A 13674-nucleotide genomic window follows, 5' to 3' on the forward strand; every position below is an offset into this window, starting at 1 on the left:
CTCTCTCTCTCTCTTTCTCTCCCTCTCACCCTCCCTCCCTACTAACTGGTCAAATTAAAAGTTAAATAAATAAAATAATTCTTAAAAAAAAAAAGAAAGATTTTTGCTGTAAAGTGTGTGTGCTTACTGGAGACACAGAGAGAAACAGAGAGACAGAAAGCAAGAAATTACTCCCCGGGGGGGGATAGCCACACCACAATCCCTTCTCCTTTCTCCTCTCAGGATTTTGGGTACACATGCATGTGCACCTGACGTCAGTTTTGAGACTCTAACCACAGTTGACTACATGGGAGTCCAGTAATGTAACCATTATGCTATCTGCTGGTCCCTGAGTTCTTCAAACTAGACAAAAATAAAGTTGACTTTGAAAACATTTCTCAATATAAACATATATAAATAGTATATATACATATTGTGTATCTTATTATGAAAAAAATGTGTTTATGCTACAATGACTGAATATCACCTCTCAAATAGAAGAACTAATCATTTTCTTCCAATGGAATCGTTTCTACATTTTTCTCTCCAGTGCATTTATTGTTTAACAAATAGAGCCACAGGTTTTGCATTAATTGGCAGGCACTCTTACTGCCCAGATGTTACTTGTTTCTTTTTTCTCTTTCTCATAGAAATAAACATATCTGTGGAGGATCATTGATAAAGGAAAGTTGGGTTCTTACTGCAAGACAGTGTTTCCCTTCTCGGTAAAATTTTTGAAACCAATATTTGTTTTGAGTATTGAAAATATGTATGCCTTCGACTTAGCGTCTAAGCTGAGACTATGTATTTACATACATTCACTCGCATGAAGTGCTAATAAATTCTTTTTTAAAGTTTAGCTTACAAAACTTTGATTTCACTGATGTTTACATGCTTGGTACCACTTTAGTTTACCTCTTTTTTTTTTTAATGATTTAGCATTATTCTGATGTGGAAAAGATTTTCTAGAATTATGTAATTAGTTTATAACCAAAATGTCACTTGTTCTCTGTATTTCTAGATAGATATTCTATTTGTGAAGTATTGACAGACTTCTCATTCTTTTTCTATGTAAAGCTAGAGTTAGAATAATTTGGGGAATGATCTTCAAAGAAAATTTACCTAAAGAGTCACTTTGATTTTGTTTGTATAAAACTTCAACTACAATTAATAAACCAAATATATACACAGATGAGATAAATAAAGCAAAATTTTATAGTAAAATTATAATCTATGTGAAGTGTTTTACCTTGTCCACAGGGTACTTTCTCTCACCAGCCAGAATAATAAAAAGTTTTTAAACAGCCACTTAGAGTTTCACCAATTTAAAATCTTTTTCTGTAAATGGTTGCAGTATTCACAATCTCCCCTGAAAGATGGATACTTTATTATATTTTGCATCAAATTTTAAATTTAGGTTGTCTGCCCTTATAAGCTAAAAAACAAATAATGAAAATATTACACAATTTGGAGTTGTATTTTACATTCAATTTTTCACTTAGGAACAAAGACTTGAAAGACTACGAAGCTTGGCTTGGCATTCATGATGTCCATGGACGAGGAGATGAGAGGCGCAAGCAGGTTCTAAATGTGTCCCAGCTGGTATATGGCCCTGAAGGGTCAGATCTGGTTTTATTGAAGCTTGCAAGGTTAAGAGATTTGATTTTCTCTTCTTTTTTAACCTAGATGAAATTGGTAAAGAGCTTTCTTCAGCTGTGTGGCTAATTTTTTCTCATATACATTTACTATAAAAGCATATGTCATATGTCAAGAAAAGCGTGTTTATATTGTGTGTGTAGGTGCATATATAGAGAAGCATTGGCAAAATTTTCAAAAATCAATAAATAAAGTGGGAGTAATAAATTTGGACCAATAGTCTGCTCAGCTTGCTTTAAAAGTGAATTTTAATAAGTGGGTATTTGATAACTCTAAAATGTAAAATAATTTTTGTAAAGATAATGATTTATTCTTTTTTGCCAAGATTATTCATATTTTTGTACATTTAAATAATGTCAATATCTTTATAAATAACTTATTTCCTTTTAAAAATTATTTATTTTATTATTTATTGGCTTAGATTTTTTTAACATTTTTAATATTCGATCACAGCATATTTTTGGAAATATATGGAAAATGAGTTTTCCCAGCATGACTACATTAGCAATGAATCATTTCTCCACTATCTACCCAAGATTTCATCATTATGTATTATTCCTTTTCCTTTTAAGAAACAAGAATTATTCTCTCTAAATATCATACTAAATTGATACAGCTTAAATATGAATTTTATGTTGAATCCAATGAGAATCCTTACCACTGTATTTTCTCTTTTTAGGCCTGCTCTCTTGGATGACTTTGTTAGTACAATTGATTTACCTAATTATGGATGCACGATTCCTGAAAAAACCACTTGTAGTGTTTATGGCTGGGGCTACACTGGATGTAAGCTCATTTCTACTTGTTTTCTTTTTTCTTATTTTCAGAGGGCATGTGCACTCACCAGGGAGAGAGAGACAGAAGGAGAGGGAGAGAGCATCCTTCAAAAGGATGTGGTCACAACTTGGTCTCTTCTCCATTTCTCCATCCTGTTATACTTTCGTGCATGCATGTACACATGCCTGGCATGTTTTTCAAGCCACCATGGCTAGGATTCCCATGGTGGCTGGCCATGTGGGATCCAACTCCCTTAATCACTTAACCAACCACGGAGCTGCCCTATGCTAGATTTGAAAAGACAAGGCAATATCATATTTTTAACATTTTGTTTCTTATGTTTCTCTCAATTACCTTGTACTGACTATTTATTTTGTGCATTGTTCTAGTGATCAACTCTGATGGTCTATTAAGAGTAGCACATCTTTATATCATGGGGAATGAGAAATGCAGCCAGCATCATCAAGGGAAGGTGACTCTGAATGAGTCTGAAATATGTGCAGGGGCTGAAAAGATTGGATCAGGACCATGTGAGGTAAGGGAAAAAAGAAAAAAAAAGCTATTTAAAAAGGAATATCTGGGAACCAGCATATGATGTAGCAGTTACATCTCTGGACTCTGGACTCCCACATGGCCAACCGTGGTTTGAGTCTGGACCAGGTGGCTTGAAAATTATACTGGGCACATGTGCATGAATGCCCAAGAACCCCAGAAGGAGAATGGAGAAGGGATTGCGGAGTGGCCATCCCCACTGGAGGGTGATTTCTTACTTTCTCTCTCACTGTGTCTGTCTCTCACTTTTTCCACACACCTTAAGGCAACCCCCCCACCCCCCCAAAAAAGTATGTCTGGGGCCAGCAGATGGTGTGGTGCTAAAGGTACTGGACTCTCACATGGTGGATGGTAGTTCTAGTCCTGGACCTGGCAACCTGCTTTCTCACTTTCTCTCTCTGTCTTACTCTGTTGAGCCACATGTCCTATAGCATAATTTTTATTTAAACTAAAAATCATAATAAATAAAATAAAATAAATAATTCTTGAAAAAAGGAATATGTGATTGACAGCATAGTTTTTTCCTGGTTTTTGTTTGTTTTCTTTTCTCAAATCAAAATAACTGTATACTAACCTATTCTAGGAGAGAGAAACTGAGAATGAACTCTGTTATTCTTGTTTATTTCTCTGAACTAAACAGTGAGATGATCCATGCTTCAATCACACCTTACTATAATGACATAGCCCTCTCAAAAGAACAATAGATGAATGTAACTAGAACTCTAAGGGAAAGCTGTGTAAATCAGAAGTATCCAATTCAGTTTAATATAATAGTTTGCATATTTCTAATGTTTTTCTAAATATATCTGATCTTCCCAAATTCTCCTTAAATGAACCTCATTAATAATATTATCTCAAGATACATGCCTAGTTTTAAACTTCTAAATCTGGTTTTGGTTAGGCTGGTGTGTGTGTGTGTGTGTAAACAAATTCTATTTTAAAAACCTAAAGGTCAAAGTTTCTAACTTTAAGAGCTTGAACTGTTTCATTTGTTAGGCAACTGTTTTTTAACTTGACAGTATTCCTACCCTTCCTTTACAAAAATAGGATGTTAAATGTTGTATTTCAGATGTATTTTGAATATGAGAGACATGTTCTCCAAGCCTTGGAGTTCTGGAATTGTGGAACATTATATGTAGAAAAACACGAAATGAGTTAAATAATAATGAAATGTACTTTGTATATGGGAAAATGCATATCTTAAGTGTGGAACATAAGTATGTACTAAAATGCATATATACCTTACTTGAGATTTTATTTCTAAAGAATAAGAAAATGTTTTACTAAATTAAAAATTTTTTAAACTGCCCTAAAAGGATATGATTAGAAGCAGATTATATATTTATAAACACTTTTAAATTTGGTGTCTTTCCAGCTAATGAACACTACTGTAATCATTATAACAGAAAAATCTAGGAGAAATAAATAGGTACTTTTTTTTTTTTTTTTTTTTGTCTTTAACCCTGAGAGTCTCATGAGCATGGAAGTTTTGAGCTAGACCCAGTTTGGGAGATCATCAAGGAAGCAATGTATTTATCCCAACCTCATTACCATTACTAATACTGACATGACAACTGCTTTTCAGGAATAACTCTTAATGTTGTTTGTCATTTTTACATTCTCAGTGCCCTTACTTTCCCTTTATCCCTTAGTTTCATTATCATCATCCTGTTAGTAAAACAGGACTTCACATTGATTCTGCCATTCCTCAAAAAATATGTATCCTCCATAATTTCTTTTTTTAATTTATTTCTTCCTTTCATGAAAGATAAAGAGAGAAACACAACCTGCCAACACCCACAAAGGGTCTTTCATGCTGTGATCCCCTAGTACATCATGTAGGGAGGCCTTGGGACACCAACCTCGGATCCCTGTGTGAATCCAGCATTTCAAGACTTTGCATTACTGCTCACCACCACAGTTAGCTCTATTTATATATATATATGTATATATACACACATATATATATGTATGTGTGTGTATGTATATATATTTATTTATTTATAAATACATGTTATTAAAAACATTACTTATTTACATAAAATTATAAGTAATGTATTTATAATAAATTGATTAATATGTTTACAAACATGTATTTGTAGGGCATTTATTTCTAAATACATATTTATTTTATGTTGGTTATTATTAAAATATATTTATAATTTTATTCATACACTTATATGTAAATTTATTTAGAGTCAAAATATATATAATCACTCAAATTTAAAACAAGACATTTTAATAACTACTAAAAAATTTAAAGGTTAGCCAGTGACATAGTGGTTAAGTACGGTGGAACCCACATGGCCTATTATGTAGCTTAGTCCGGCACTCTGAGGCCTGAGACACTCTGGGCGTGTGTGCCCAAAATTCTGAGAGGAGAATGGAAGAAAAGAGATTGTTCCTTGGCTCTCTCCCCAGGGGGTGCTTTCTCACTCCCTCTCTCCTCCAGCAAGCACATGTACCCTATAGCAGAATTTTAAAAAGAAGATAGATATTTGAAAAGGAAATCTCTTAAGTGTTTGAATAGTTTCAATAGTATTACAGTAACGTATCTAAAGTGAATCGCTCTCAAAAGTTCTTTTTAGTAATCACTTGGTGCATTGGATTAAAAGTTAGCTTTCTATCATTACATTGACATAGTTATAAAAGTCAGTTAGAACACACCGTTTTCCTTTGCCATTCGATTTTCTACTTCAACCCCAGCTTGACTTTTTCTGCTATAGGATGTTCTTGCTATCTTCTTTCCACCTGCATCACAAAACTAAAATTTGCTGTGATTTAACTTATCTAATAACGTTGCTGTTAGAACAATATTAGAGGGAATTTAAGGTAGTCCCAAACACCCCTTTTCATATAAAGATGCCAAAAGACAGTCATTGCCTTCTTAGGAGACTACATGATGTATGAAAGTAATATAAGACAGTTGTAATGGTATATAACCATATGTATAACCGTATCTCTCTCTCTCTCTATCTATAGATAGATAGATATGAATGTGCACAAATAACATATAAATATGCTCTATATACATAAACACACAGATCAACAGATCAATCATCTATCAGTCTATGTATCATCTCTCATCTACCTCTCTCTAGTGATACAGCAGGATTGCTATTATAGGAAATACTATGAAATCATAACTACCCAATGGAAAGAAGGGTATAAAATAAAACTATAAACTATATTAATTACTAATACCAATGATAAGTGGTGGAACATCACTTTTCTCTGAAAAAACAGTTTCCAAGTAATAAATAGAATTATATTAAGAATTACAAGGTTTTTTTTTTTAATTTAACTTATTAAGATAATCTAGGGACAGATTTGGAAGAAAGACAAAACTTTAGAAATAGAAAACTCAATAAAGTTTACTTATTAAATCTATAGAATTACAGGTTGGTTTCTTTCTATATATTTTAAATTCTCTATTTGAAATATTGTGAAGATTAGAAGATCAAATATTAAATCTCTTTATTAAATAAGTAACAATGATTATGTAATAGTCTTCATTCAGCAAAGATAAAGAACGTTGAAGGAACCAGATGGTAACACATCTGGACCCACATGAGTTAGCATTCAGGATTTCCATGAACAAACTAGGTGTTCATGTATGTGCCTGTGATCCAGGCTGGCAAACGCTGGCAGTGGATTCTGGCCTGGAAATCCTATAGGAGGCTCTTGTATTTTGCTGACTCTCTCTCTCACCCTATCACTCCCATATGAGAGAAATAAACACACACTTAAAAGAATATGAGTGTAAGTAGCATGGTGGTTAAAGTCCTGGACTCCCTACATGGCTGACTGTGGTTCTAGTATCAACAGATCAATCATCTATCAGTCTATGTATCATCTCTCATCTACCTCTCTCTAGTGATACAGCAGGATTGCTATTATAGGAAATACTATGAAATCATAACTACCCAATGGAAAGAAGGGTATAAAATAAAACTATAAACTATATTAATTACTAATACCAATGATAAGTGGTGGAACATCACTTTTCTCTGAAAAAACAGTTTCCAAGTAATAAATAGAATTATATTAAGAATTACAAGGTTTTTTTTTTTAATTTAACTTATTAAGATAATCTAGGGACAGATTTGGAAGAAAGACAAAACTTTAGAAATAGAAAACTCAATAAAGTTTACTTATTAAATCTATAGAATTACAGGTTGGTTTCTTTCTATATATTTTAAATTCTCTATTTGAAATATTGTGAAGATTAGAAGATCAAATATTAAATCTCTTTATTAAATAAGTAACAATGATTATGTAATAGTCTTCATTCAGCAAAGATAAAGAACGTTGAAGGAACCAGATGGTAACACATCTGGACCCACATGAGTTAGCATTCAGGATTTCCATGAACAAACTAGGTGTTCATGTATGTGCCTGTGATCCAGGCTGGCAAACGCTGGCAGTGGATTCTGGCCTGGAAATCCTATAGGAGGCTCTTGTATTTTGCTGACTCTCTCTCTCACCCTATCACTCCCATATGAGAGAAATAAACACACACTTAAAAGAATATGAGTGTAAGTAGCATGGTGGTTAAAGTCCTGGACTCCCTACATGGCTGACTGTGGTTCTAGTCCCTGACCTGGTGGCTTGCTTTCTTACTTTTGCTGTTTCTCTCTCTTGTAAAATTGAAAAATAATAAATAAAATTATTTTTTTTAAAAAAAGGAGAGTATTTTTGAAAGAGTAAATCATTCCTAAGTGAATACTACACAAGATAGAACACTCTGAATTTTGTTCTTACCTCTTACTTGACGAGTTCAATAGAAAGACAACTGGAGGCAGTGCATAGTGAGGTGATTGAGGCTATTGGATCCCACGTGGCCAACTGCATGGATTGAGTACCAGACCCAGCAGCTTGAAAAACACATGTGTGCATGTGCATTCAGACTCCAAATCCCAAAAGTAGAGAAATAGAGGAAAGGGACTGTGGCATTAGCATTTTCTGTGGGGAGTGATTTCTCACTTTCCCTCCCTCTCTCTCTCTGGTGAATACAGGTACCCTCCGGAACAAAAGAAAAAATAAATAAAAAAATAAAGAATTAAAAAAAGAAACAGACAACTAACGGTCTAGTACATCAATATTTATGTCTTCATATTTAAGTTGCAGCTATTCCCTCTTTTGTGAAATGTACCTTTGCGATGCAAATCTATACAGGATAATATTAATGAATTGTTTTTATTTATAAAATAATGCTTTGCTGTTGTTGAATCTCTTCTTCCTAGGGGGATTATGGTGGCCCACTTGTTTGTGAACAAAATAAAATGAGAATGCTTCTTGGTGTCATTGTTCCTGGTCGTGGATGTGCCATTCCAAATCGTCCTGGTATTTTTGTCCGAGTAGCATATTATGCAAAATGGATACACAAAATTATATTAACATATAAAGTACCTCAATCATAGCTAAAGTAAGTGTGTCTGAAACATGCATCAATACAACTCTCTTTTACATGAAGATTCAGAGAACGCGGAATTAAAATGTCACTTAAAATAATCCTACGACAACTACTTGAGTGTCATGTTTGTTAAGATACTCATTATTATTTATGGATGTTTTCTGTTGTTTTGTTTGTCAGTGTTATTTTGTAAATGTTGAAGTGAATTAAGGTACATGCAAGTGAAGTAACATATCTCCTGAAGATACTTGAATGGGTTAAAAAAATGCAGAGGAATACTTGCTGGATGATAAAAGATTTAATAGAAAAGACTGATTAATTTCTATGCTGCTTTCCAAGGTCAATCTCTTATTAATGAATAAACCATAAGTTAAACATCACTTTAACTCACCAAACCAATTTATACCTATGACCTTAAATTGTAACTCTATATTAAATTATATCACTTTCATATGTTACAGTTAATTCATTTCTCCTCACTGTGTATCCTGCTATCTGGTACACACTTTTGCAAAAACACACCCACATAGACATGCCTGGCAACATATGTGTATGCAATATAGTTTAAATTGTGCCATAGTAATGTAACCCTTGGATATTTTGGATGTATGTACTTAAATTTTTTTCTCAAAAAATAAAAATAGAAATCTCTAAAGACCAGTAGAAATATTATGCAAAGGTGCAAGATAAAAGTGGCTAGTTATTTTTTCATACATAATCCTCAGATGAATTCCACTGGCTGGTATTTCTGGTGTGTATAACTAACAGTTAAATAACACCTATTATAGGTGTCAACATATATTTATTAGTCATTTAGTCATGACTTTTTGATGACCCAATATTATTCTAGTTATTTTATGTAGTTTCTAATTCTTAAAAACAGAGAGAGAGAGTGATATGAGTACTTATATTATCCCCCAACAAAAAAACTTGGGCTATGTATTTATGCAAGGTATTTGTAGATATATTTTCCTAAAGCATTTCTTAGATTCTCAAATAAGTGTATAATTAAAGAAGTTTAAAGGTGTTTTAATCATTTAAAATGTATTAAGCAGGTTAATTCAAAGACTTATTGTGATAGGCTTGTAGCTCACTCTTTTTAAATTAAAAAATATATATATTTAAGAGAAAAATTTCCATGCCTACAGAGTTTAAATAGTCTATCAAATCATGAATCAAAGTACATATTGAGAGAAAACAAAAATACTTGTTTCAACATGGGATTTTTTTATCCTAATTAAGGCTTAGTCAAGTAGAGTGTAAAAAAGTATCAAAGGAAAGAAAGTTTTCCAGATCTTAAGAATAGTTTTAGCTATGTATTCGATTATGTTTTCAAAAGTAGAGTTAAATCTGCTGAATCTGATTTTTTATCCAGGTATCTCCATTAAAAGTTTTGTTTTACAAAGATCTGTCCTAATGTCATGGGAAATAGTCATTTAAATTTTGTATTCTTAACGATTATAATCAAATTTCTATTACTGCATCTGTCATGCTTAGCAAAGGAGCATGTATTTGTTAAGAAGTAGAGTAAAAAATAGGATCGGCTTTGAATTTTCACATAATCTTCCTGTGTAAAACATCTTATAAAATAATTATTTGAACACTTTAAATATAGTATTCCCATTTCTCTGGCTTGGTTCTCTTGAATGACTTTGTTAAGGCCAAATCTCTTAACCCTTGCAATTCCATTTGGAATAAAACAGTTTTAAATTTACTGGCAAGCTTTGTTCACAGAGTATAGGGCAGCAAATCCAGAAATGCGTATGCAAGTTGCACTGTATTGTTTCATGTTAAGGCGTAACGGTATCAAGAAACTTATCAGCGGAAGCAATGAGACACCTAATCAGTTGATTGTACTTCTCTTTTATATAATACACTATTTAAATAAACACATAGAAATTTCAAAGGCATATTTTCACAATATTAAAGTATTTTTCATAGTTTCTTCTTCAGAATTGAATAACTTTAATTACTTATTAATGATATGTGTAAAACTTTTATGAAAATTGCAACATTTTAAAATGCTCACATTAAAAAAATACTTATTCTATGTCTTTTCCCTTACATTTCCATGTAGAGAGATAGGAATTTCCTACATACAAGAACTGGCTAACATTTTAGATATTTTGAACTCAGTTTTTTCCATTTTATTAAAGAATAAAAACAACTAATCATTAAACATGTTGTGGAAAGCAATGCTTTCTTTGGGAGCTTTCCTCTGTGACAGGAAGAAATGGGTGGAATTTACTATGAAAGTGAGGTGGATCATTTTAGATGGCTGGATGAGGTATAATAATGTCACTATTCTCTGGTGAAGGATAATGTTTACTGGGTGTGTTTTCTTCTAAATAAACTACAAAAAATCCAACTTATCGAAAAATCCATTTTATTTTGCATTATGGACAAACATGCCTTTTTCACTAGAGGTTTTTCAATGCTATCTTTGTTTGGGCTGTTTGAATAATGGTTCTATGCTGTTTTAATTGTAGACATTTTCTTATGTCTACCAGAAATAGAAATGTAAAATTAAAATATGTGTCATAATGTCTCTGCCGTGCAGAAGGGATGATAATCCTTTTGTATACTTCTTTAATTTTATTGTAAAATGCGTGACTTTTACCTATTTGCTGTGGGCAGGTCCTCAGTACAGTGGTTTATATTGAGTCAGTCTCTAGTATTAACAGGCTCTTGCTTGCTATCTAAGTGTTTCAAACTATGGGAAGTGTGAGACACTGGAAGGCAAGAAAAATAACAATAATGGCATGTGATAGCAAAATTATATTTCACTTATTCCTGTGAATATTTCTTGTTGGTACCAATGGTACTGTACAAACTGAATGTTATAGCCACACATTCCCTTGGAAAGAACACTGTCAAGAAGTGGGACATTGTAGAAGATACATTTTTTCTTGTTTCTAAACTTTTCTCAAAAGAAATACTGGTTTTGCAACATAAAGATTTTTTTAATAAGCTCACATACTAAAAAAATTTTCATTTGACTTACTCAAATTCAAAATATAAGTATTTTCAATTAATTATACCCAATATATATGAAATGCTAAGTCCTAAAATTTTTTGACAAGTTTATTTAAAACATAATATTGGTTTGAATAAAAACACGTAGCCTTTGTCTTTTTTAGAGACCATTTTAAAATAAATTACTTTTTATAATAAAGTCCTAAAAGAAATGGTCTTCCAAAATTTACCTAAATTTAGAGCCAAGAACTTGGTAATGTGAAAAAAAAAATGTTATTATTCTCTAGACCCTATAAATCTTGACAGTGTATCTTTAAAATAGGTTCATTTCCATTTGCACAGAAAGTTTCTGTCTTTCAGAAACTGAAAGTGGAATACTGTGGATATTATGACTGTTTGTTTTGTGTGTAAATAGGAAATTGATAAGCTGCCTATTGGAGGGTATAGCTGGATGCTTACCCTAAAAAAAAGGGAACACTGTGGTTATTACTTGTATTATAAAGTTTCTGTAGTTAATAAAGTTGTTATTTTTGTAACCATGATTATATTATTATTAATAATAATAAAATATTTTATCAAAATGCTTCCCTTCTCTTTTATAATTATATATACAATCATGTTTGCATCTGTCCTAGGACTTTCATGCACTAAAAGCAACTATTTCAATTTCATTGACAAAAAATTACATACATTTTATCACAAGAAATATCATATAACCTGTTTAATAACTACTGCAAAAATGATCGTTTTATTTCAACTTCTACCTGTGACAATATCAGTCCTCTTCAGTAATCCATTAATCTCTATGCACTTCTGTTTCTCCCATTGTAAAATACAGTATTTGTCATTCTTCAGATTCACTAAAATGGTGGTGTACCATAGTTTGCCAATATATACAAAAGAATTGTCAGAAATGATCATCTCATTTCCTTTCCAATGTTACTCTGTATTACAAAGGCGACTATAAAAAATTGATTTACTTGGGGTACCTTCAAAACACACATTAAAATCAGAATGAATGTTGATTGAATTGATTTATTTGATTCAAACTAGAACTAAATGTCAATGATCCAGTCAAGGAGTAGTCTATAACACCACTGAATATCTTAAATTATATAATGGTGCCTTTCTCCCATAAAGGTTCCTCTACTAATCTTTCTGGCACAGAAATAAGAGCTCATGTGATGATTAATATTATCTAATAATAGAGTCCCCAATAAATTATTCTTTCACTTATTTTGATTAAAGCTGAATATATACACTTATTCATTTATGGTGCCAGTAAGAATATTTCAAATATATATACTGCTACTTTTTCTAAATTTTGAAATTTCTCCTCTATTTTCTAGAACTCCATTTCATTTTGAAATGATAGTCAGCTATTTTAGGTATAGCAAGAAATAGTCCTGGAAACTTCTTTTAAGAAATGATATTTGCCAACCAGTGGCATGATGGTTAAGCAGCTAGATACCACATGACTGACTGTGTGGTTAGAGTCCCAGACCCGGTGGCATGAAAAATACACCAGGCATGTGTGTCAGCATGCTCCAAATCCTGAAAGGAGGAGATGGAGGAGAAGGGACTGTGGCATAACCTTTCCCCATGGGGTGGGGGCGCTTTTATGCTCTTCTCCCTTTCATCTCTCTCCAACAAACACACATGGTATTTGGCAAATTAAGGAAAAGAAAAAACACAAACAAACAAACAAAAAAGAGATGATGTTTGAACAGGGTCCTTAATCAAGTGAAAGAGCAAGCTGAGTTAAAATCTGGATCTGATAAAACTTGGAAAATAATTTTGTTGGTTTCTTAATATACTTAATTACTCTCATTAATTGCAATGCTCTAACTAGCTTGCATTTGTTAATATCCTGAATAGAATCACCCTGGTCTGCTTGTCCTCTATATCTTAGTCCTGAAGTCCTATCTCCATTCTGTTTTATTATTGTACACATGTACCATCCCTGCTCTATGTAATTCCAAAAGGGCTTTCTACATCACTTTTAGCAAATTTTAAACCTCTCATGCAAAACTCATGTTCAAAGTTTTATTCTAAATATCCTATATTTTTCCTTTGTCCTTTATATTTATAAATACCTTAATTGCATGAATTATTTATGAAACTTAAAATTTTAAAGTAACTTCAAGATAAAAGGACTATTTGTAATATTTGGGGCAGAGTTTACACTATTATGAAGAATACGTTATTGCCTACAGTACATCTAAGCAAAACAGCAAAGAAAAGAAATATTAATAGATTATTTTGGAGGAGGCTTCATATATAATGGAAGTCAATATATTTTTATAAGTACTATATTC

At 32.2% G+C, this 13674-nt stretch overlaps 1 protein-coding gene across 2 annotated transcripts in view; it reads left to right on the top strand.

Moving 5' to 3' along the window:
- Nucleotides 1–11542, top strand: part of HGF (hepatocyte growth factor) — an 87211-nt gene extending 75669 nt beyond the window's left edge. For both annotated transcript variants that reach the window (XM_006155767.2, XM_006155768.2), the window contains 5 exons: nt 630–704; nt 1482–1628; nt 2315–2421; nt 2802–2947; nt 8211–11542. In XM_006155767.2, the coding sequence (XP_006155829.1) occupies nt 630–704; nt 1482–1628; nt 2315–2421; nt 2802–2947; nt 8211–8387 (652 nt within the window). In that variant the 3' untranslated portion in view covers nt 8388–11542. The remainder of the gene's footprint in view (nt 1–629; nt 705–1481; nt 1629–2314; nt 2422–2801; nt 2948–8210) is intronic.
- Nucleotides 11543–13674: the final 2132 nt, after the last annotated feature.

Source organism: Tupaia chinensis, unplaced genomic scaffold (assembly GCF_000334495.1).
Source record: "Tupaia chinensis unplaced genomic scaffold, TupChi_1.0 Scaffold000466_1, whole genome shotgun sequence".
NCBI lineage: Eukaryota > Metazoa > Chordata > Mammalia > Scandentia > Tupaiidae > Tupaia > Tupaia belangeri.